General features: G+C 41.1%; 2 protein-coding genes and 1 long non-coding RNA gene across 4 annotated transcripts in view; 1 reads left to right on the forward strand and 2 right to left on the reverse strand.

Moving 5' to 3' along the window:
• Positions 1-3,670: 3,670 nt before the first annotated feature.
• Positions 3,671-13,558, reverse strand: FETUB (fetuin B). Of its 2 annotated transcripts, XM_009089421.4 has the most exons (7): positions 13,240-13,557; positions 8,779-8,889; positions 7,317-7,404; positions 6,619-6,785; positions 5,676-5,789; positions 4,667-4,750; positions 3,671-4,198 (listed from the first exon to the last, which is right to left on the reverse strand). In XM_009089421.4, exons 1-7 carry the CDS (start codon positions 13,459-13,461, stop codon positions 3,782-3,784), a joined length of 1,203 nt encoding a protein of 400 aa, XP_009087669.2. In that variant the 5' UTR covers positions 13,462-13,557; the 3' UTR covers positions 3,671-3,781. The 2 variants fall into 2 exon arrangements, with proteins under 2 accessions (XP_009087669.2, XP_018768383.2); XM_018912838.3 differs by lacking the exon at positions 4,667-4,750 and having other exon boundaries at positions 13,240-13,558.
• A 101-nt stretch (positions 13,559-13,659) lies between these two features.
• LOC127059890 (uncharacterized) overlaps positions 13,660-25,173 on the forward strand; it is a 65,321-nt gene continuing 53,807 nt past the window's right edge. The window contains exon 1 of the long non-coding RNA XR_007778213.1: positions 13,660-13,769. This is a non-coding gene — a long non-coding RNA (uncharacterized LOC127059890). The remainder of the gene's footprint in view (positions 13,770-25,173) is intronic.
• AHSG (alpha 2-HS glycoprotein) lies at positions 17,222-23,882 on the reverse strand. The gene is made up of 7 exons (XM_009089074.4): positions 23,596-23,882; positions 22,161-22,271; positions 20,940-21,024; positions 19,935-20,098; positions 19,537-19,650; positions 18,683-18,763; positions 17,222-17,849 (listed from the first exon to the last, which is right to left on the reverse strand). The coding sequence occupies exons 1-7, from the start codon at positions 23,797-23,799 to the stop codon at positions 17,574-17,576; spliced, it is 1,035 nt and encodes a 344-aa protein (XP_009087322.1). The 5' UTR covers positions 23,800-23,882; the 3' UTR covers positions 17,222-17,573.

Below are 25,173 nucleotides of genomic sequence, written 5' to 3' on the forward strand. Positions count from 1 at the left end.
TGCTTTTTAAAATCTTTTATTTCCTTTGAATATTACTGTTCCTGTTTTTGCATTCATGGTGCCTCACTACATTCTGAGGTAAAGGCTGGAAAGTATCAGATAAAAGTGTCAACAGTCCTGGAGGTTATTGACCATCATTTATCTGCGCCTGAATAAAAAATGTTGCTTATGTGAAATTGGAATGTTTGCTCAAACAAACGTCAGACCACATTTTAGACCACTTATTGCACAGATAAGTTATTAATGGATGATATTACATTATAAGATCAATAAGTGTTGAAAAACCGTAAAACAAAATTGAGAAGTGAATTGGGAATTGTCTGCCCAAATCCATCTGCTTCCATCTCCAGTACTGGATGAAGGGCTTCTTTGTGTCACTGGCCTATTTTCTGCAGAGCAAGGACAAGCAGCATGTGACAGATCAGAGTCCTGGGAGGAGGTGAGGAGCACTCGGGGTGTGGCTGAAGGGACACAGGGTGTGTTACTGCCCAGCTGCTTTGCTCACACTGCCTGGAAGCTGAGGCCAGGCCAGAAGATGGAGAGGTTCAGCACAACCTGGGCAGGTTTTTAAGAGGATTTCCTGCAGTCCTGTCTCAGAGAGTCACTGTGTGGAGACAAGCTGCCCATGTGGGTGTGCTGGAGGGAGAATGCTGCAGTGCTGGCCCACTCACAGATTGGCATAAAGGTGCTGAATCAGCAGCAGGATTTGAAATCCTGATGACTAAATGCTACCAGCTGTTAATAATATCAATGCCATATGGAGTGCTGCAGTATTCAGGTATGTCCTGAGGACAAAGGAAACACAGAAACTATAAAACCTCGGACTCCTTCTTGTAGTTCAAGAATTTTATCTTGGACATCAGTAGCAGGACTCTACTCTGGTGGTGGCCCAGGTGACACTGAAACTGGGGATGGACTCTGTGCTAGAGTGGCCACAGCAAATAAAGGAAATGCTCATGACTCTGCACTGACCACTGGTACTTTGCTGATCTGTGTTGAAGGTACAGTTACTGCTCAAATAAACACCCCTTCTTCTGTTTATTTTTAAATCAGAGAAGTCTTTGAACCCAAATCCCAAATCCAAGTTAGGGAAATTATTGATTCAAATGCCATTTCTGAGCCTCATCTGCAGAGCAGGTTACACAATATTCAAATGGAATGCTCAAAACTGGGCATCCAGACTTTCCAGTTTCCCTTGCTTATGTTCACACCAATTCCACTCCATTTATCTCCATTCACTGTGGCTGTTCAATATACTGTTGTAAGGAGCCATAGTCAAGGAAAAGAACTCAGTGAAATGGGGTCTTTGTGGCTGTGACTAGCTGTTAATGAAGCTGATTTCTTCCCCAGTGCTCCTTTAGGGGAAGAATCTGGTTATGTTGATAAAAGTCTCAGTAATGTCATTAAACTGATGGAGCCACAGTGAGAATAGAATCAACATGCAAACAGTTAATAAAAAGGACTGTGCAGCAGAAGTGAGAAGTGTGGTGATTAACTGAAAAGAGGAACAGACCCAGTGTTTTGAAAATCCCTGAAGTGTGACAGGCTCTTGCCCCAGTGCTCTGTTCCCTGACTCACTAAAGGCAGCCATGGGTGTTCTGTGTGAGGGCATGGAGCAGTGCCTGGGATCCCAGATTTTGGCATATGGCAGATCAGCAGTTCCTGTCCAGGGAAGGAGAACACACTGGTTGTGTTAGAGAAACCTGAGCTGGCAAAGGTGAAACTTCCTGAGGGAAAAACAAGATGCAGTAATTTGATGACTTGATAAAAAAGGGAATGCTGATACAGCCTATAGCTCCTACTGCAATAAGAATTAATTAGAATTTGAATTTTAGGATTTTTCAAGAACTATCTGATTTTGAAAGTTTTTCTACTCTGAAATGAATGAAACCATAATATATTGAAATTTCTCATAATGTGGAATTAAAATGAAATTATTTTTGGCTCAGTTGATATGTTTCACACATCAGTTTTTAGCTTATTTTAATCTTTGAAGCAATTAAATTACTTCTTTATATCAAATTTATGTTTGTAAGAGTTTTGCAGACTGAAAATGCAAACATAGTTTCTGTGAATATATTATTTTGATCTCACTCAAAATAAAATAATATTTTATATTTTATTTATAATAATAAAATAATACATTTTAATCAATTTGCATAATGCCAGGATTCTTGGACAAAACCATAGTTTTTTGTTAGAAGGCTCTTTAAATGCAGAAATTATCCAGGATCTCTAGGGATGATACAGCTCATAAAAGCTTGAAACAATATTTTATTGATTTTGTCTTGAAGAAATGGTTTTACAGATCTGGTGGCAACTGGAAAAAGGCTTTATGGTCTCATACAAACGCCTTAATTATTGCAAATATCAGTGTACTCCTGGCCACAGATGACATTTCTTTCCTATGTTCATTCTTTTTCTTCTTGTCTTCTCATTTATTTATGTTTGTTTTTGTCAGTACAATTACCATGTCTGACTTTAGTGAAATCGATTTTTCTTGGCTGCAGGCTGTCGAGTGTCCCTGTGGCTTTTATTATAAAGCAGTTAATATGACCTATCTCAAGAAAGAATTAGCCTGATTTTTAAATCATTGTTTTTCCTGCACAGCAGCATCACTAGAGTATAACAATCCCAACAGCCTGGATTTGATTCTTCACCAGCCAGAATTATGTGCAGAGGCTTCACACATGTGTAGGCTCTTCCACCTGCTTTAAGTGAGGTATGAAGCACTAAGAAAAAAATAATCTTTCTTGAGATTTTCTACGGGAAACACTAAAATAGGCTAAGCTCTTCACATTATAATTAAGTTTACCCACAAAATAGCAAAACCTCACTAGCTTTTAATGCTACCCAGTGCTGCAGTGCCATTCCCTGTTCATGCCCTGTCCCTCCCAGAGCGTCGCTGCTCCGGGGGGGTTTGATGCAGAGTGCCAGGCTCAGCACTCCGGGGCTGTTCCTTGGTGGCCTTGGGGACAGTGCCAAGGAACTGGCAGTGCTGCAGGAGGCCACGGCCCTGCTTCCCTCAGGAGCTGCTTTAGGCTGAGGCTGCAGCGTTTGTGCCCTGCCCGAGCTGCAGCTCCTGCTGCATCGCAGCCCTGCCCGTGCCTGGCCCCCGATGCAGGGCAGGTCCCGACCCGTGGCCTTGTGTCCTTCACACTGTCCGGGCACTGCGGACTTGCTGGGCCACTGCTGGGCTGTGCCTGACTCGCTGCCATGACCACTCCAGCCCCTGACCATGCCTTGCTAACTGGCGTTCAGGGCTTGCCCTCAGGCCTGCCTCCTGTTCCTGGACTGGCACGGTGACCTGGCTCCTTCAATAACCTGACTCCCACGCCTGGGTGTGCCCTGCTCGCCTCCCTCAGGCACCACAGGATGGGCCCCTGCCTGGCCATCCTGGTTGTCACACTCAGCTATCTCCCCATCCCTCAGGGAGCAGCCATCCCCCTCTGGGCCCTGACAGATTTTGCTACCAAGGATATTTTTTTTCTGATGTCTTCGGGCTGTCCTAGCCCTGCAGGTTCTTTTATTCTCCACGGTTACCTTTCCTTCATGCTCTGCTTGATGGGGGGAATTTGAGAATTGAAAGCCAAATACTGTTGTTGGAAAATGCCTCTGTTAAACTTCCCAATCTGTTCTTGTGCTTTCATAAAACTGAGGATGCCAGAGATGAAGGACTGTAACAAACAATGTATTTATTTGAAGATGTTACACAAATTGAGAACCATGTTGCCATTTTGCTGTTATTGTGTTGCAGATAGTTGAGGCGCTTGGGCGCTGGCTAGACTGTGGTGGGCTTTCTAGTTATCAAAGGATGGAGGATGCCTTCTGCCTGCTTTGCTTCTCCTGGACATGAATCTGATAGAGAAGGTTCTTCAGGAAAAGGGAGAATAACTGGTCCAGTGACTGGTTTGGTCAAGTCTGGTTTGTTTACTTGAGTCTTTTCTCCATCACACCTGTGGGCAGATCCTACCGCCTTAGGAGGAACTGGCTTTCTGTCTTTATGTTCATTTTGACTTTCTCGTAGGCTATGGAAAGTGATGTCCTCATTTGAAGGGGGTAGAATTTTAACCCAGCCCACTGTTTTTTCCAGGTGTAGGGAAAAAGAATTGGCATCTGAAGGGGAAGCCTGTTGATCCTGCATGGATTTTCCAGGTGTCTGATTAGCTTCCTGGTTTTCCTCCTCAGTGGCAGGATCCTAAATAACAAGGAATAAACATTATCTAAAATGAAGCAGTTCCAAATTCCTTCAGATGTAAAGGTTACTCGTTACACTAAGGATCTCTAGTCCTCCAAGAGCAGCTACAGAACAGAAGCTCGAAGGATAAATAGATGTAACTACTTCTTGTGCCAGTGGAGATGGGTGCATGAAACTTGGTTAACTACAGTAATATCCCCTCACATTCCCTTTGTGATTTACAATTTCATTGTAGAGCATTCTGAACACACTCTGCAGGATTGTCTCTACACTCACTCTGTTGCCTTTTTGTCCACTCAACAACAGTCTGTTTTACCTCAAGAGAGATTTCTTCCTGATCTGGCCTTATCACTTCCTTCACATCTTTGTGAATAAGAAAACTTAAAAATGGCTAGGCTTTCAAAAGTTCAATACTTGTTTTGTAAAGAAGTATTACTCTTGCAATATTAAGACTAGATTAAGAAATACCTGCTGACTGTAGATTTCACAGGATATTGTGACAAACTGTTCCGCACCACTGTTTACTACAGAGCCTTTGCAGAAACCGATTTTCTGTAAGAAGAAAGTACAAGCATTTTTTCACATGGAGCCCTGATACTAAGCTCCTATCTTGTAAAATAAGTGATTATGAAAGGCTGAATAGTTATAGCTTCTAAGTGTATTTGTAAGGATAAACAGCTTGGGCAAATTTTTATTTTGGGATTGGCAGCCTCACAAAGGCAAGCAGTGTTTTGATAAAGGCCCTGTGTTTGAAAAAGCGGGTTAGGTAACACAATAGCAAAACTAAGCTGGCTACTTAAGGCCAAACTACAACAGCTTGCTTCAGTTCTCCTGCAGCAGAATATCCCTATACAGGCAAGTTGTGCGTGGAATATAATATAATTTTCCACACAGAATCAATTTCACACCATACTAGTGAAAGAAACCATGAAAGAAATGCTGTTTATAGTAGTTGTCTATAGGTATATATATCTATAGGTATCATGGCTTGGATCTCACTTAAGATGGGGCTTGAAATGTTACGTCTTGACTCTCGACAACATGCCTGTTTAGTCTTCCAGTTTATCTTACAATTTTTTCCTTAGTTCCTAAATGTTTTCCTTAGCTGACCTGATTGTAGTATGAATATACTCTTCATGCATTGTGTGTGATTTATAGTCTATATCTGTTTCTTTGGAAGAAATCCTTTAGACTCACTCAGTTTTGTAAGGTGATTGCTACCCCACCTTTTTCTGAATGGTATTTTTTGTTTTCTTTGCTTCTGGAATTCTGGTAAGAATTCAAAACTTTTGCTGAAATGTTTCTCTATTCTCAAGCAGTCTGCAGACTTGCAAGACACTATAGAGCTATAGTTCATAAAAATATGACTGTGGGTTTAGGTTCTTGCCTGCAAAGAGCCAAGGAGATAAATACTAAATATTTGCTGAGGAATCATAGTGTCTGGAAAATTGGTGTTCATACAAGGAAAAGTACTTACAGCTACTTCTGGTGGAAGTGGCTCACACATCGAGGTGTCAGTAACCCTGTCATCTTTGGAGCAAGATGTCTCCTGAATTAAAAACTCCACAAAATATGCAGGACCAATGACCCACTGTGAATAAATGAGAGGCCAGTGGCAATTAGAACTTGTGCATGTGTCAGGAAGAATAAAGCATTTCTACTGACCTTGAAATATATTAAAAACTCCTGCTAGGTCTGGAAGAAACAGGATATACTTGGGCATTACTGTTAGTTGTGTTACAGTGATTTTTTTTGCCAATGCTGCTTTATTGCCTGGTCATTTTTTACTTCTTATTAATGCACAGTCTTAATAACCTCATGGATTGGTGTAGTGGAAATGGGTTTAGATTTTGTCATATGTTAGCATCCCCATAGAACTATGTAGCCAAAGACCCTCTTCAGTGTCTTGTTGACAATTTCTGGTTGTTTTAATGAACAGGATCATTTTACTATTTCTGAAATTTGGGTTAGAAAATGGAAGTGATTAAATAGTATAATGTAGTAATATCTAATGGTTTAGACAAAGAAGAAAAACCACTTTGCTATCTACACATACTGAATTTTAGAGAGACTAGGTAACTGTGGTAAACAAAGAGGATTTACCCATGAGATCATGAGCTCTCTGTTAGTCTGAAAATAGGTCTAAACCATTATAAAATCATTCAGTGAATTACAGGTATGTATTGTAAGGTGTGACTGTACTTTAAATACTTTCTATTAGGGAATTGCAAATTCATGGTGGTAGAAGAAGAAAAAGTTAACAGTGAAGCTTTTCTGAACTTTGGAAGCAAGTTTATGCCTTGACTTCTGCATTTCTTTTTGCAAGAAATGGAATCAGAGCCTTGGATCACAAAAATCAGGAGTATTCTAAATAGAAGGATTCTTGAGGGCTCAACCAAGTCAGATGCACCTTGGTTTACCTGCATTGAAGCTCTTGTGACATTGAGGACAGAGAAATAATGAGTTTGTTCACTCTCTCCATTGAACTTGGCAAGGCTTCGGGCAGCAGCCTTCAGGTATTCAGGCTTAGTTGGAGAATCATCCACTGGGCAGTCAGGACATACTGACCAAATATATCTGCCTGGAACTTTTTATTCAAACACAACAGTGTTGTTAGAGAAGGCATAACCAGAAAAGCATGCTGACAGTGTAGGTCACTGTAAATGCATCTATGCCCCCAACCCTGCCCACTTGTCCTCCACTCCCCTGGAGTAAGATATATGTGGTTTGCACCCCTTAATAATTTTGAATTTTCATATATTTACAGACCCATAAAAATGTTGCAGGGGAGGCAGACACTGAAGGAAAAATTCAACCTATTGACAGTGGGCTTGCTGTTTTTCCTTGCCTTTCACAAACCCACAAAAATGTTTTTTGGTTCAGAGGGTAAAAGCCCATATAGAGGCTCTGCTGAGTCTCCCAGAGGTTAAAACAGTTATTACTGAACTCTTTTGAGCTGCATTACCTCTCTGGCCTTATGATCACTGACTTGAGAAAATCAGGGCAGCTGAAGCTAATGGAGATACTGTGGTGTCATAATTACATTTAAAATTTAAAGTAATGCTATTTGGCAAAGAGTTTTTCCAGTTCTCTTATAAAGGGTATGTTAAAGACATACCTGGTTGTAAAGTGCACTCATAAGTATTCAGATGAGCAATATTTCTTGCCTGATTAATATAGATAATTGCTTTGCATTGACCGTAAACCTAAAACAATATAAACATTTAGAAACAGTTAATATTGCACCCTTTACTGATCATCTAGTTCCTAGACAGGAGTGGTTCATTTTCTTCTTGCAATTATGGAATTCTTTTCAATACAAAAGTTTTGTTAATCCTCAAATGACAATGAAGTACATTTCCAAGCATCTCATTTAAAAACAAAAGGCCAGCTCATCCCCTGGTGTGATTCTGAGCTATAGAGATACAGTGCTTGACTGCTGGGTGGCCTGCCCAGAGCCACTCTTCTGGCAGCTGAGAAGTGCCCAAGTGCCACAGAGTGCTCCTGGGTCTCTATCCTGGGCTGGGTGTATGTCTGGAACTCTGAGAGTTTAAACCCAGAGATAATTCCAAGTGTCTGGATCCAGTCACCTGTCTTCCACCTTCCCCCTTTCCCCTATAATCATAGGGAGAGTGGTAGGAAGGACCATAAATCAGCTTTGTGGCACAGTAGGGTCATCCTTGCACACAAAAAAATCTGACTTTATGGCTGAAAAATATTCTCTGAGGGCTTCTTAGATATTCCTGCATGTGTGCTCAAGGCCTCTGGATATGCATTTCTTGGCTTCACTGAAGCCATATAAACCATATAGACTTTGTGCCCTTTTTCTGCTGAAAACACTGTAATGAGAAGTGAGCAGAATTCTTTTTATTTTTTTTCTAGTTTTTCATTGAAAAGTTAAAATTGATTTGCCTTAGAAGCAGTCCAGGAAAATTTAATCATAACTATATATATATGTACCTTTTTCTTGTCATTCTTCATTTTCTAAGAGTTTTTTTTTCAGTTGTTCAGAGCAGTTTTGGTCACCTGTAGCAACAGACTTAGACCACTTTCTGTCTTTTCAGCTTATCTTGCTGAGTTTTCCTTTTTCTCCTATTTCAGTGCAATTTTTGCAAAGTTGTCAGAATAAAACTGGAATTAAACTTACCCAAAAATCACATGTTATATAAAAGTGTGTTTCTTTTATTCCCTCCTTGACAAGCTGTCTTTTAAAGAAACTCTTATACTATTGCTATAAAAAGTAAACCATTATTCTAAATAGTGTCCTAGCATGGCTATTTAGTTTGGTCTATTTATTAGCTCTGGTCAAAAACTTTCTTTTAATTTTTAATTTTTAAAATAACTCTTACTAGTCTTTAAACTGACTAGAAGGTACAGAGTAAAATTGTGGATATTATAAAATGGGCTTTGATTTTTTTTTAAGTGGTTTTTTTTTGTTTTGGTTTGGGTTTTTTTTTGGTGTTTGTCTTTTTTTTTTTTTTGTTACCCACTAAAAATGCAAGTGTAGGGTTTTTGCAGTCATCAGTGGTACCTGAGTAACTCATTATATGTGAGATTAGATAGAAAAATAAAATCCTTACAGTTGAATGAGCAGGTCTGGTGTTACAGTTCTTCCACAACTTTTTGCTGAGTACATGGCATTCAGTATCTACTACATCCAAGATGAGATAGAAGACAGAACCAGTGATCTCCTGAAAACAAGAAACAAAAGGCTCATATCCCAGTTTTGTGTCAAACAAAGTAGGAACTCATAAAAAGGAGAGATGAAGAAATGGAAAACACCCAAGTGGAATGCATAGATATCCTAAAAGTTGAACACTCTCTGTGACAAAAGAGGCAAATCAGGTGAAATTCAGGTCCTGTTAGAACAGGCTTGGTCATGCAGCTAGCCAGCTTTATATAAAGAACAGTCCTTTGGTCAGTTTTACTCTTCTGTTTCTGGTACCAACCAGAACCCAAGAATAAAGACTAAACATGTTGATGTTTTCAATGTCAACTGCATTTTATCAGATTTGAAAGGTAGGTTATTTTGCCTGAAATAAGAATGAGATTGTAAATACCACAAGTAATAAAAAACTGCTAACATGGAACATTCCCAGGAGGCATTAGAAAGAGAAATATCTTATTTCTTAGTGCAGTGTCTTCTTCAAGTGTGGATGCTTTCACTTGCTGTAAAGAGGCAAAGGCTGTGTTGATAGAGAGGCTTAAATATTCTCTCAGCTATCAATGAATCCTGTGAGAGACCTTGCAGAGTCACATGGATGTCTCAGACTCACTTAAAGCTTCAGTCCAGTGCTTGAGTTCTGACCTGTGCTTAAGTCCAGAAACCTTTATTTAGTTCACTGCAGCACAAAGCAATTCAGGCTCATCTTTCCAGGCAAGAAGTACAAGGAGGGACTGAAAATACAGTTCCATATATCTAGTGCTTACATCATTTAGTGCAGGAAGATGAGCTGCTGCATGGTGCAGCTCCTCATTCTGCTTCCACAGTAGACATGGGTAAGCACCTTTCCAGCATATTTATCAAGCTTAGTTGGATCATGTTTTATTTATATCCTTAGTGGAAAGCTGGAAAGAGGGCAGCTGTCATTTATACAACCTAAAGAACTTAGATGTGAGTGTTAGCTGCGTGTTTAGACTGAGATTATGTCTTTGCTGAAGGGGGAGAAAAACCAAACTGAGTGGCAGCAGTATTCATTCATCTCTGCTTGATTTCATTGGTTTGTGGAGAAAACACTCAATGGGGCAACAGTCTTGTGGAAGTCTGGGGCTGATATCTGTATCATTTTGGCTTTAGTTTTGGCCTCTATTCAACAGTGACTGAATACCAGTCCATAGGGCCTATGAAGCTGGAGTACTGCTGACTTTTTTGTCTTCATATTGCTCAGAAAACCACAAAGTGGTGTCTGCTCTGGAGTTCTGAGCAGATAGAGAGATACAAAGTACTCTGATCATACCTATAGAGATCTGAGGGATGGTGATTTTATGTGAGCTCTACCATGTATACTAGTAATACTAAACCCTTTAAATATGAAAGGGCAAAACTAAAATAAATATGAAGAATGATTAAATTGTTTTGTTATCATTGTCTATTAGTTCTGTTCTGCATATGCAACATCTCATGCTTTCTACTCTTTTTAAATTTTCATATTATCTTTTTTTCCTAAGTGTTCTATAAAGTAATCTGGCAATGCCTTACACTGAGATCTCAGGGCTTGCTTACACTAATCCTGAGGTTTAATTATGAGTTTCATCTTGAAGGCTGTGGAAAGATCAAAAGTTATTTTGACAAAGAGTGACACTGAGGTGCAGCAGTGCTGTTTGTGCAGCGGCACAGTAATATCCCCATACCTGGCTGTAGAGATTCTTCTGTGGAAGGGAATAATCATAATTTTCTGTTTAGGTACAAGATATCTAAATACCATGATGATAATTCTCTTTAATGTGATAGCTAATACAGCTTAAAGCAGTAAACACACAGTAAGACCAGTCAAAGAGTAATTACTATTTGCTGAAAATGTGTTTTGGAGTAGTGGTACAAGTTTAGTACAAGTTTGTAACTTTAAATATGACTTCTATTAAAAAAAAAGCCATCACTAAGATTATCCACATGAATAAGAAATAGCCAAGAAAAATGTGCATCTTTAAGGAGTCTTACATTTGGAATTGGCGACTTGAGCTTTCAAACAGGTTGTTAAGGTGTTTTGGAGGCAAAAGAAATTAAAGAAATTTCTCATTAAAGAAATTTTCTTATAATCAAATGTGTTTGGTGTTAGATGGGTTTCCTCAGCTGAATCATGAATATTGATTATAAAGAGTCGTGATCTTAGAAACACTAAATGCATTCAGGGCAGACCAAACTGTATTTCTTGTTGCCTATAGGTCTCTTGTATAATGCCAGCTCTAATAAGCAGATACGTTTATTACAAAATCTACACATCTTTTGGTCTACCTGCTTCTGTATGTATCATTCTCCCCCAGGGAAAGGATGATTTGGGGCTTATTCAGAGCTCAGCAGATCACTGAAGGTTTAATCATCCTTATTTTAATTTTCATTACAAGACTATTATGCAAGGGCCTTTTGATATCTGCTCAGTCTTGAATAAAAAGTTGTGTCTCTTTCCACTGCCAAAAGGATCCCTTCCTCATCACTGCTGGTGCCAGGCTGCAATGTGTGCTGGGCAGCCTGGGAGCCAGAGATGTGGCAGCAGGGTGACCTGGTGCAAGGGAAATAAATAAAATATTTTGGCATGTTTTATAATTTTGGTTAAGTGCCTATCAGTGAAGCTAATCATGAGTATCTTGTATGAAAGCAAGCTCTGTCCTACTTGCATATAAGTTAATAGCAGATGGCTCATTAGTTTCAATTAGAGCAAAGCTGAACCACAGGTTGCTTAAGGGCAGATTTGAATTTGAAGTAACTTTGAAAATGTTTTTATCCTCAGTACTACTTTAGAAAGTGAGAGGAAGGACCATTGACTGGTGCACAGGAGAAAAAAAACTTAATTTTTTTGAGAGGAATGGGAGGTGGCATAAGGCTGTTACTGTCCCTTGACTGTCCCTTATGAGCCCCTTGACATTGCTGACTGCTCCTTATGTCCCAGCAGCAGCAACCATGGGACAAAGGGCTTAGAATGCCTAGCTTGTTATTGCAATGTCTTGAAACATCTTATTTACAGGATACAATAATAGATGGGGAAAAAAAAAGAAATAATAAAAGTAAATAAATTAATTAAACCCCCAGATGAACAAAGTATGCTTGCTCTAAAGCAATAAGTTAAGTCTTCGGGAAATTGAATGACAGGCAAATCACAACCAAGGACCAAAATTCTCCAGGGTTGAGATACCTTTGGCACAGGGAAAGGGAGAAGTAGGGAGATAACTGAGGTGGTTTACAGCATGTCTGCACCCACCATGCTGCTCTCCAGGGTGCTCATAGGGGGCTCTAGTTATTGTCAGCAGGAAACAGCCCCAGGAGGGAGGTCTGAGTACCAAACTCCATGAAATAGCCCCAGGAAGGGCTCTGAGCACCTAACTCCCTGCCTGCTGATGTGGATTCTGGGCCAGCTCACCTGCATCATATCAAAAAATTCTGAAGAGATCTGATCCAGTTGCTCAGTGGGCACATTCTGTCACCTGAGCAAGGCAATATAGAGAACATAGTGCAAAACACAGCAGAGCATCTTTAGCTGTGAGATCTCGGGTTGCTGGAGTCCACAGTGTGTCTGCAGGAGCCATGTCCTTATAAGAGCAGCTGGAACAAGTGTCATATCCTTGCCAGCACAGATCTTTAAGCATCTGGCAATGAGCCTAATTTTCTTTAGTATTCAGAACTCAGCCTTTCAGGCAAGGTAAGCTTATGTGAAGTGAGCAGGCATTGCAGGGAATGCTAGCAGCAGGCTTCCAAAATGCCTAATCTGCTGCAGGCCCTTGTGTATTCATTTCAGTCTGTCCTTAGTTAGTGCCAATAGATTCAGTTATTGTAGCACAAAATTGTCATAAATTAAGCACACACAGAGAAATACGATACTTGAGGAAATGTGAGTGATATTCTGTAGGTATTTCCAGTGTATTTTTTGCCCTTGAACTGGTTTCAGGTTTCTTCTGGAGAATGAGTCATCTTTAGAGGTCTGTAAAGGAATTCCTTGGTCCCAAGCAGGATGTGTTTACACCTGTTAGTCCTCATATCTTTTGTGCAAAACACACTATGACTTACTAGCCTTTGCACTCCAACTGCTCAAGGCAGTGGGAGGAAGGTGTAAAATGAAATTAAATCAGAGTAGTGGTGTTTCATATCAAATTTGAACTGATGCCTGGAGCTATTCCAAGGGCCTGCAGCAGAGAGTCATGACTGAGATTTGCTCTCTAATTGCCCACAGTGTGATGAAATTGTTTCTAGTCTGTGCATAAAGTTGACATGGCCTCTGGAGTCCTGTGAATAGAGCTCTGCATTTGCCTTTGGAAATATTTCTTCATTCAAATAGATATTTCTGAGAAATAGACCCAGGGAGGAGCATATATTGAGCAAGAGGGTGACTTACCTGCGGCTGCTCTCGGGCGCTGACAATCCTGTAGAGGCTGAGTACGTAGCCCTCCTCTCGGTCAGCATTGATCTGGCGGAGAGCCAGGTCTGCAGCCGCCTCCACTGCAGCGTCATTGCAGCGGGGGCAGAGCAGGGCACCCCCTGCTCCTCGGGCCGCAGGGGCAGCAGTGCAGGAGCAAAGCACCTGCATGCCAAAGAGCATCCAAGCAAGCCAAACCATCCTGCTTAGAGAGCCAGTGCTGCAGATCACAGTGGTGAGCCAGGATGGAGGGGCTGAGACCTGACTGAGATAACAAACCTTTATAGTGGAGCTGTGTCTCTTTATAAACTTGTGCCCCCTTTTTATTGCATACTGACCATCACCTTTAAACCTACAGCTGCAACAGCAAACACTAAGTCAATGATTACAAGGTTTTACAGAAGTGATGTTGCTCCCTCTGAGACCAGACAGCACTTTTTCCTAATGGCTTTCCATCTCTAATTTGGACTTCACTCGGCAGATATGCAATTTTGACCTCATGGCAAGGGGTAAGAATACACACACAAAGCTGCTTCCTTAAGAAACCAGATTTGCTTGAATAAGTCTATGTGCAGAACAGGTCTGGCTCTAATTCTGTTCTGTCAGTGATCCAGTTCTGCCAAATAAAACGAAGGCAAAGGTCTCAGTATTTTGAACAGAAAATGGATGAGTGCCACAAGGTTGACTGATTTTGCGCTTTGTATTTGTTAAATGACAGTTTAAAACAAATATATTGACTCTATTATATGCAATCAGTTTGGTTGTGATAGAAAGCTCAGTTTGGATTCATGCTGTGAGCATTTCCACTCATCTGGATACCTACAGTTGAATGCTATCCCTTAGCCCTGGAGGCATTGACACCCCTCAAGAGTCATGGCAAATTCTTCCCAGAGAAATTTTAGTTTGAAATGACGGCAGTGTGCCTTGTGAATAACCTGTCAGGAACTCCATGCTGGAGACAAGGGGAAATAACTTTACAAGTGGCTTCTATCTTGAAGATCTGGAGAAGTGACAGGGACCATTACTTGGGGAGGATCCTGATGAATGTCAATGGTTTTCTACTAGGGGGCAATTCTGCAGCATTTCACCTTGAAGGATACCAGAAGCTGGGTTACCATGTTCCTGGCTCTTATTTTTTGTCATGTGACTTTCTGATTGCACCTTTCTGCTGGAGGACACCAATTACCTTTAGGTTTAAAAGTTCTGTTGAATGAGGAGGAAAAAGTGCAAATGAGGGGTATAATTGTCTCTTCAATACTACTGTGATGTTTGGAGTAGATAAAGATTTCTATGTTGTCACTTTTTTTACTGGCTGTGTAAAGAATCTTAGCCCAGAAGTGTTTAAAGCACTGGGAGGTGGCAGAACGTGTCCCAGGGAATGTCCATAGAAAGCTGGGATTATAGATACAGCCAGAAGGGGATTATAGATACAGCCAGAAGAGCTGCAACAACACTGGAGCTGAAACTCCTCTAAGAAGACTTTGCTTGGTGGCAGAGGTGCAAAACCCCGCTAGCAGGACAGAAGGGACACATGGCTGCTAGAGTGAGCCCCAGTCATGTTGGGTGAGGGATAATGCACGGACTGTGTCCCAGAGGGATGGGATACATGGGCTGAATGTTGAGGAACACTGCTGTAGCCATAGTACAGGAACCGCAGCAGCAGCAATGCAGACTCACTCCCATTGTTCCTTGTGCCTGGGGCTGCTTCCCCTGCAGCTAAAGGATAATAACTCATTTTCTTTATCCTTACAGTGCATGGCATTTCTATGGAGATGGGTGCCAGTTAGTACTGGCTGTGTCGGTGCTTCTTATAATAGGGGATTGTTATATCCCTGACTCTGCTCTTTGTACTCTTCCTCTGCCTGGAAAGGAAAAATTTCTCTGTTGAAGTAGCTGACCTCAAAACATGGACACAGCCAGGAAATCTGAGCATGTTCAGCTAAAGCAGCACATGAAGTACATGAGCTTTTGCAAAACAGGGTCTGAAAAGGCTGAAAAACATTGTCAGCCAGTGATGCAGCCCTGGAAAAACTCTTCATGCTGCATTTCAAGGGAGGAGGCATTTGTATTTTGTCTACCACCATTTCATATGTCTCATTGCCCAGAGAATCAATTGTTAAATACTGAATCTGTTACTAAGGCCTAGGTGCATGAAAATGGAGCTGTACTGGTGGGAGACAAAGTGCTTGCTTCAGAGCAGTCATGGCCCCTTACAGACCTGTAAGGGGGCACGATGTGTCCTTAAGAGGACAAGTGCTAAGGAGAAAGAAGATGAAGTGCAGCTACCAAAGTGGAATGCACAGAGAAAATTTTTTTCTTCCTGTTTTAGAAAACAAGGGATTGGTTTCTCCAGGTATAGGAGAACATCTGTGAAGTATGGAGCCTGCAGATGTTTCTGCTATATATCTTTGCTTTGTATGGTTTGAAAAGGCAACAAGAAAATGCAGCATTTCTGGATTTCAGGGATCCCCAGGGGTAGTGATCCCTCTATAAACATTGTTTCTGCCATCAGAAAATTTTATAAGCCTGGAAAACACTCTCTCTTCAATAAATTAGTTCCTATTTCATTATATAGAAGACAATATCTATAGTTTAGTAATGGTGATTCCTAGTTTTGAAAAGTCTCATGTATCTGGTGTCACAGGGATGCAAACAGAATACCTGCAATTTCATTAAATCCTGTGCTGTGTCTCATGCAGTGAGATGGGAAGACCTCTTATCTTACTGCATTTAGAAATTTCTACAGCTTAATACTAGCACTTTTTGAAGGAATGGCTGCATGCGGGTTATACTGGAGTCACTGCTTTACAGAGGAGCAGAAACTGCCTGAGCCACTGACTGGCTGTGGCTGGTGCAACTGCCCAAACACACTTCCTGCAAAAGTCAGCATTTGCTGAAATGTGAGAGCAGCTACCCTCACAGGCAGAGCTTGCCCTCAGTGTGCTGCCATCACATTAGGCTGCGGTTAAAATCTGGGCTGATTTTCCTTTCTTTAGACATCCAGCTGAAGCACTGGTGCAAATGCCAATGACTTTTCCCTTCCCTATTGTCACAGCAGAGCAGAACCTCTCTATTGTGAGCTGTTGCACTATCACAAGAGCAAGTGTTGGTTGTGTTGCTTACTGAGTACTGGATGGTTGTAACTAGGAGAACAGGACAGGTTATTTGAAAGAGTTCAGAAATGACATGTGTTCTGCAATTTTTTGCTGCCTGCATGATAATTATCTTGTAGCAAGTGCTGTTCCTGGTTAAACATTCATGACTGTCTTTGAGACTGCTCCCCAGGGCCTGCAGAATTCCAGTCTGGCTGGCAGTAAAGATCCTTCTGGCCTCAGCCCCTTATTAATTCTCTACCTGGAATAGATTCTGCCTCTAACATGTGCCAGAAATTCAGGGAAGATTTGACTGCTAGGACAACGGTAAATTGCCATCACTGTCAAGGTCCTGTTATATGAGATATATGCCAGTCATATATTTTTTATTCCCTTGAATTGGCATTTCCTCATATGCACACAGACCATGCAGGACCCCACGACTGTACTGCACCTGTGTGTCTGCTGGCAGACAGACAATGCACATGTATTTGGCCGCAGGGATTGATGCTTTCAGCCTGCCAGCAATGAGTGTGACCTGACTCTCAGTTCTTTTCATAGGTATGGATGCTCTTGTGCCATGTCCAAAAGTTTTGAGGTACTTCTGGTGGATATCAAATGTAGGTACATGGTAGGAAACATTATAGGTGGAAGGGAAAAGTACTTTTTTTCCTGCCACTTCTTTAGTGCTATTGGTGTGTGATCAAAGGGGAGGACTGACCTGATTTTCCACAGTGCTCAGCACCCACACATCCCAGTGAAGCTGATGAGAAGTGCAGGAGCTTAGTGTTTTTGAAATCAAGCCCAGAATATGACTCATAATGCTGTGAAGGAGATACTTGACAACTAAATGAAAATATATACGCATAGAAGGTAGCAAAGCTTTGAACATTTTATTGTGAACTAACCTTTCAGGTGGTGTTTCCATCACAAAGCTACAACTGTTGTATAGCTCTTACAACAGTTTCACTCAAACAATGTTTTCTGTATTTCAACTAAAGAATCCCTTCATGTAAAGTAAACTACTACTATATGTTGTAATAATATATATTTTGGAGCATGCCTTTGCAAGACCCTGACCATGGCTCTGCCCTCTGGTGGGTAGAACTCATTCGGGCTCAGAGTGAAGTGTTCTCACCTATTTGTAGTCGGTGTTGTGGTCTGTGTGTTGCTGTTGCACTGATCCCTCAGTTTGGCTGCATTGCATGTCTGAAACACAGCCTAGATATCGAAATGGCGAATCCTGCCAGGGCAGGGAGGAGGAGGAGGCACAAAGCCAACTGGACGAGGTACTTTGTCATGCTGAGCAGCCTCTGCAACTGCTCTCTTTGCTACTGGTTTTGCTGAGAGCATGGAACGCAAAATTTCTGAAGAGCTGGATTCAGATGCAACAGGGTTATTGTGGAAAATCCCAAGATTATGGTTTGTGACGCCTACAGCACTGGGTGCCAGTCCTGCTGATGTGTCTTGACCTGGATGAGTGTAGGTAACTCCAGGCTGGAAAAGAAAAACAGCTCATGTTGGTTTTCAGTGATCTGGGGCTTGATGTATAGGTAATTGACACCTTAGTAGGTACCCTTCTCCTAAATGTTGTAGGCCTGCATCCCAGGTTCAAATGTTCCTGACTATCACAGAAGTCTGATTTGCATTGGAACACATGCACAGGAACCCAGGAACACATTTTTAATAGCCAATGAATCATCAGGACCAAGTTCTGTGCTATATGATCTTTCAGGGCCACCTGCACAGCTGGTGAAACATTCAAGACCAGCTGTCTCATTTTTTCTTTCATATACCTCTTAGACAGCTAATTACTGTTGACTTACCAGGAGCTGCTGTCCATAGGAAGTATTCAACCACCACCTAGTCCTCCTGAGACCAAATGTGAGCTAAAATACCTGGAGAGTACTCAGGTCAAGTGCACATGTTTCCCTCCCCTTGCTACAGCAGTGCAGAACAAGGTCCCTGAATCCAGTCATGTCTAAGGACTAAAAGCCTCCAGCCTCACAATGCAGATTTCTGTTTTACATTTATCTGCCTCATCCCTTTAGCTGAGCAGAGTTGGGTTCCTTTTGCCCTGACAGACATGTGAATCTCCCAGATGGTCAAGAGGCCAAATTGTGTCAAGCATGGATGGCAGACGCGACTTAATTCCCAGCACAAATCCATGAGATAATCGGGAGCTACCTTACCTTGGCTTTTAGGATACAAAGTTATCACAGGTGGCTAATGCACTCTATAGTGAAAGAAGTAAACTCAAGATGATGCCTTGTAACATTACCAGTAGTCTAGAATACCCAGGAAAGCAAGGGAATATCTGGAGCTGGTACCTGATGTCCATACAACTGGCAGTCCACCTGAAGGTCTTGTGAGGGAGCTTTTACCATCACTGCTGTGCAGAAACCAAAATTCTGGCAAAGCAGAACATGGTCAAGAGAAAATAGTTAGAAAATAGAGGGAGGTTGCATTAGAACTTTTAATTTCAGCACATTTAGAAATGGCAACATGTTTTATCTGAACAGTAAGGGGCTTGATTTTTAGCCTGCTGGGCTAAAAAAAAAGCTCTTTAAATGCATAAGCAGCAAATAAGGGAAACTCCTGTGTTCTTCTATAGTAAGATCCTTTGTATGTCTGGATACGAGGGAGGGAAAGAATAAATAAGAATCTAGGTAAAGAGCTCCCACCCCCTAAAACTGCTTAGGACTCAGTTTCATCAGAAACTGAAGAATTTTAACATGGTAAAGTATACAGTATAATTCTCAAGAGCATATATATCAGAACTGAGTGCACTGGAATTGTAGGAGGGGGAAACAGTCTGCTTTTTTGGGGTTTTTTTTTTATGTGATTGTGTATTGTCCAGTACAAAGAGCCTGATTTTATCATTTTAAGAATAAACAATAATATATAGTCTATTTATTAAAAATATTCTGTGTCTGGATGCTCAAGCCTTTTTCAAATGTATTCAAATCCATGTGAATTCAGTCCAGATACCTCAGAGAAAAGAGAAAGGTGTGATATAGCTTTAAGAATGATATATTGAAAAGCATATCATGATGGTACACATCTCTTGCACTTTGATCCCCACAGGGGTCTATTCCTGCTCCAGTGCAAACACATCCCAGCATGATGCTGCTTTTCTGCCTCAGAGCTGGGGAGGCTGGGGCTGATGTGCTGCCATACTCACAGACTGATCCTCGGGCAGCAGCTGACAAGCCCCCACGTTGGCTTTAGCTTCTTCTGCAGAGCAGTTTGTGGCACCCACAGCAAACTCGGTAACAACAACGTGCCCTGGGTGATACTGATAAAACAGGAAAAATGTTTGACTGACTTTGCACTCAGAAACTGCAGAGCTGCTGAGAAAAGATAAAAGGCAAATGTTGTGGCTTCATCTCCCACTGGAGTAAGAGGGAATCCTGTGGCTAAAATGACACATAATAGTTGGGAAATTAAAAGCAAATCAGGAGGGCAAATTAGAGCAAGCAAATTGCGTCTGTTTGCAAACATAACTAGGTAGCAGTGCACAATTACTGTAGATGAAATATTATGTTTACATGAAAGGCTAGACATAGCTGTAGAAATTACCTGTATTTTGGCTCTTCCAATCTCGAGGAGTCTGAGGTAAGAATCAGTGGTTTTGCTGTTGTAGTCATTGAGTGCAGCTGACACCGTTTCTAACACCTCTGTGTCGTTCATTCTTGCCAGCAGTGGACAGTCAGGGCAGACTTTGAGAATGTCTTCACTGGAGTCTGCAGGAGGAATAGATCATGTTTTGATCAGATTGTAAATTGTTTAGAAAGGCATTATAGGCCTATTCAGTAACACAAAGCACTGTTTAAAAGCCTGTCCCAAATTAAAGTGGCAGGAATTTTTCCAGTGCAGGCTATAGATGGCAGTGTGTCACACGACTTGGCCATTCAGATCTTTCTGCAAGGAAAAGTGCTGTGGACTTCAGTAGCACATTTTATATGTTCTTACTCAGTTTTTAGAAAATTTTCTTTCTGGAAACCTCTCTGTGACACCAGTGAAAAGGTGTTTCTTCTCACACAAGGAATGGTAGAAAAATGAAGATATTTTACCTCACTGGAGTTATGTTTGTGTTTGTTATTTCAGTCATCAGTTTTGACAGTAGTACTGAAGGCATCTCATACAGAGCAAAGAGATCTCACACTGAGCAGGCAGAATAGACATTCTGCTTTCCCATGGCAGTATTGAAAATGCTGGATTTAGCAAAGAAGCTGCATCTGCCAATGGGACTCTGATGACCAACAAGTGCAAGTAAACTCAGACCAGCAAGGAATAAAATTCTTAAGGTTAAACTGCTGCCTGAAAAGACTCATATCTGGAACTTGCTCCCCAGTTAGTCTTACAGTATCTTAGTTGTCACAGTAAAGAGGAGCAAAGAGAAACAGTGGGTTTGTAAGGGAATGAAACCAGAAAAGAGGGCTGGATTTAGAAAACCCATTAACTGTTGTCCTTTATGCCATATTAATACCCAGGCGTTTAGAATCAAAAAAGCCACTGAACTGTAACCACTGCTATAAAAATACTCCAGCCTCTAGATTCAAACCTGCAGAACAAAGCCTTTACCTGCATGTGAGTGGCATTTGCTAGCAATTACAGATAAGGTCCCATCCACCTTCTGCAGTTTAACATCACAGTCACCCTCAACTGCCTAGAGAGAGAGACAAAAATCAAAGAGTTACATTGTTGGATTTTCTGATAAAGGGCCACTAAATTCAAAAGAAAAGATCCTGGCTGACCATTCCTGGCAACATCGGTCTGACGGCAAAGGCACTGCTAGGCATGTCCTGATGTCTGTGATTTTGTAAAAGGCAGATCAGAGCTACAGAATCTGGATCCAAATCTGGATCTCAAAAGTATCAAAAGTACCAGGGTAGCAAGATTGTGGACATTTAGTACAGGTTTGTCTCTCATATAGAGCAAAGAATATGAATACTTATGAATTAAGACCTTCCACAGAGCTCTTTGATAATGTTCTCACTAATCTCAGCTGGTCAGTGGCCATGGTAACAGCAGAGTGTGCTGCCTTGTGTGAGCAACATGATCCAGCAGGGAGGAGATGTCAAAGGCAAAGCTGGAGTCACTGGGAAGAGGGAACAGTTAGAGTTACCTCCCCCCCGATGGAACATAGCATCTGAGCCCTGATGAATACAGGGATAGATCATGATTCATATTTAGTGAGCTCTGTGAATTGGGCCCCATTCTAGAAACAGCAGGCTCAGACAACATTTCCAGTGCTTTGGTCAGGAAAGCGTCTCACAGCTGGATCACACTTGCATAAGAACAAAATATCTGAGGCCAGTAAATTCCAGCTGAGCATTACTTCAAAGGCAGAGCCCTATCTGAAGGGAGTAGCTCATCTGCAGCTGTAACTAGGAAGAGAAGGCTTGGTGGAACTGCACCAGGTACAACCCACATGTAGCCAAGGGAAGGGTATTTTTGCAGACATTGACAGCCTGCCCTGTCTGTGGTTTGCAGTGAGGTAGTGACATCTGGGCTGACTGAATCTGGAGTCCCTAAAGAAGGCCCCATGGCATTCATGGACTGTGTGTGGGATGTTATGTTGGCAGAGATCTGTCCTCTTCAGATAACAGGACATGAAAGAAAACCAGAAGTCCTTCATGACATGAAGGCAGTGAAGTCAGCAAGGAGGTTACAAGTGGTTGGGTGGTTATAGGCTTTTACAGGGATATGACATTTGCTTGGGAATCTGGTGATAGCCTGGCCTCTAGGAACAACATATTGAACATGCACCTTTGGACCAGCCGGTAGTGTTCAGGTACTCACATGTTCTGCAAAGCTCCTCACTGTGCAATTTGCAAGAGGTGTAGGGCTGAGAATAGGGCACTTGGTCTCCAGTAAGTCAAGTTCAAGAAATATGATGTCCTTATTTGGGCCCTGAAAGGAAAAAAATAAACCATTGGAATTGATGTAATTTCTTCACAAAACATCACCAGATTTCTTCCCTGGGGCTGCACTTCTGTTGCTGACTATCATGGGTAGCTCCAGGTATATACCAGAGTAAATGAAAAGGTCTATACTTTTAACTTCATCAAAAAACAGGACTCCAAATCTGGAGTAAGTCAAGATAATCACACTGGGTTTATTCCAGCTAATAAGGAACAGGCTCATAAATTTGGCAAAGTCAAGCTTGTATGTAGTGAGTCAGTTCTCTTAAGTTAATTTTATTTTGTTGGGTAGTTTAAAAAAATCAACAGCTTTCTTTTTGATGAAAAAACTTTGTTTCTATAACTAGATACCAAAGAAACACCAGTGAACATTGACCTGTCTTGTTTAGTCCATTGGAATTACACTGAATTGCACCAGTTCCTTTGCATCTGTAACACAGGACATAGCTCCTTGTGTTCTCTAGGTCCGAGATTGATTTTGATCAAGTCATGAGTGATTCATTTAAACCAATTAAGTCATTTTAGGGTAAAAGCATTAATATGAGCAAAGCAGTGTCACCAGTGTTTTTGTAGGAGTAACACTGGACACACTTCTAATCTCATTTATGTCTGTTGTAGTCTTTTTTAAACATATCTTCTCGTATCTTTCTTTCATAACAAGTAGAAAACAGTCATGGAGTTTCACTTATGTGTATCACTCATGTCATGTTTTCACTCATGGGATTATTTTCCATGTTTTAAGAGAATCAAAGGTTCTGAATTGGCACATACATTGTATTCATGACCTTTTCTATGGCCTTTCTAGATGCCTTCATTGATAGCAATAGATCTATGGGAAACTAAGCCATGGTAATTTCCATTTAGACTCCTTGGCATCTCAGTGGGACATTAGGTAAAATTAATGCTTACTACAACATCACAAATAGCATGGAGTTTTGATAGGTATATGTTTAGCCAATAAGTAATTACCTGTATCTCAAAGATTATCCTCAGTTTTTCTCCAGATTAGCTACTGGGCTTACGAATCAGCACCTGGAATGATCTGCCCTAGCAAATGTGCCGTATTTGTAACCTGAGCTCTTTCTAGCACTGTACAAAAACGTCTGAACATTTCTCTCTCCCCCTCTGTTCTGCTCTTTGAGAGATACATTCCAGTGACCTGGATTCTCCATTGCTACCAGGTGTCCTTGCCCCATTTAAATCAACAGAGCCATGATGATTTCCCCATGTGAGGATACAGCCCTTGCAGGCCCTTGGTGATTTCCAAGCATCCCCAGGTGAACAGAGTGTTCTGCTGCAAGCTCCTCACTTACCTGGGGTACCACGCGGATATCCTCGATTCTGTTTAAGGCAAACTTGTATCCATGATGACTGTGGCCATTAATATAATTCACAGCAGCTTCAGCTGCTGCTTCAGATTCTGGGTCATCACAGCCCAAGGGAGCAGGGGGAGCTGCTGGTACAGCTTTGTGAATTGGAAGCTGAACAAGCAGTATTAAAGCTACTAGTGCCTTCATGGCACCTGAGGAAAACTGATCCCTTTCAGAAATAAAGATCTAAGAATACAGCTCAGATGGTAGCTAGGTAGCGAGAGCTGGGGCCTCATTTATATAGTACATACCTCAGATTTACATGAGCACACGCCTGATATTTGTCCCAGTTCCAAGAAGCATTGCAAACAACAAAAGAGAAAAGTAAATGTTAGGACATCAAGCTGACTGATGAATTTTGGCCAAAGTAAATTTTATCAGGTAGGATATTGCGAAGTCTGCTAAAGCAGCTTAAGAAGGAAGCGTCAGCAAAAATGTAACACAATTTTTGGACACTTCTACCAACCAAATACTGTCCATGCAAGAAGAATGTGATCCCTTCTGTTAAATGTGTAGAGTTGCTAGTGCTAATTAAGCTTTCTTGTAAACAGGACACATTCTGTTGGGGCCCAAATCTCACCAGACACCAATCTAAATTGCGAGATCAGTGGCATGATAATTTAGAAAATGGAATTTTAAGTAGTTCTAAGGATCACATTCAACAGCAAATGTAATTGAATAGCAACTTTTGCTACTGAATTTATTTGGAATAGGAAATGAAGCATAGTTCCTAAATCCTTTGCATCAGCTCTTTCTTTCTCTGAATAATCTGAACATGTCCAATAGTTCTTGGAGTTTTATTTTGCAAAGCAGGCATCTTGTAGGAATATTTCTGGAATATGTTGTACAGATTTGAGGATTTGGCAGAAGATCCTTAAGAGCACAAAGTGTTTTAAGAAGGATATAGAGGAAAATTAGTTGCTTAAATGCTTAGGAATGCTGAATCCAATTTTATATTTACATTCACAGTGTACATATTTACGAAAGAGTAACGGGATAAAATAATAATCTATGTAGCAGACTAAAGCATCTATGATGTGTCCAGCATTTACAATCTTTAATTTAAGGTGAGATGATTTTGACTAATTAGATTATAGCTAGACAGTCTGGCTGAATCAATAGAAATGGTTTTCCTGCAGGGGTTTCAGAGCAGGTTTCTACCATCCATGCTGGGGAGTGATCAGAACAGTAAAGGTCCCTTTTGGCTTTAACACATCTGAATCTCTGTTGTCATATTTAGAGTTTAGGAACTAGCTGCAGATTTGAGATGAATATAAGGACTTTGGCATAGTTAGAAGTTGGGGTTTTTTACTTTAGAAAATAAGTATTTCTCCTCAGCTTGCATGATATTGTGAGAGAGGCTAAAAGTTTTGGGAAAAGAAGCAGTCTTGAGTCATTCCTCTCTCCCCTAGAATCTGTGAATAGAGGAAAGACTATAAATAGCAATGGTTCAGATGGACAGATTACGTGATAAAGAAGGAGAATGGGAAGAGACTAAAAAGATTGGATTATTTGCTTCAG

The sequence above is a fragment of the Serinus canaria genome, chromosome 9, assembly GCF_022539315.1.
Source record: "Serinus canaria isolate serCan28SL12 chromosome 9, serCan2020, whole genome shotgun sequence".
Lineage (NCBI taxonomy): Eukaryota > Metazoa > Chordata > Aves > Passeriformes > Fringillidae > Serinus > Serinus canaria.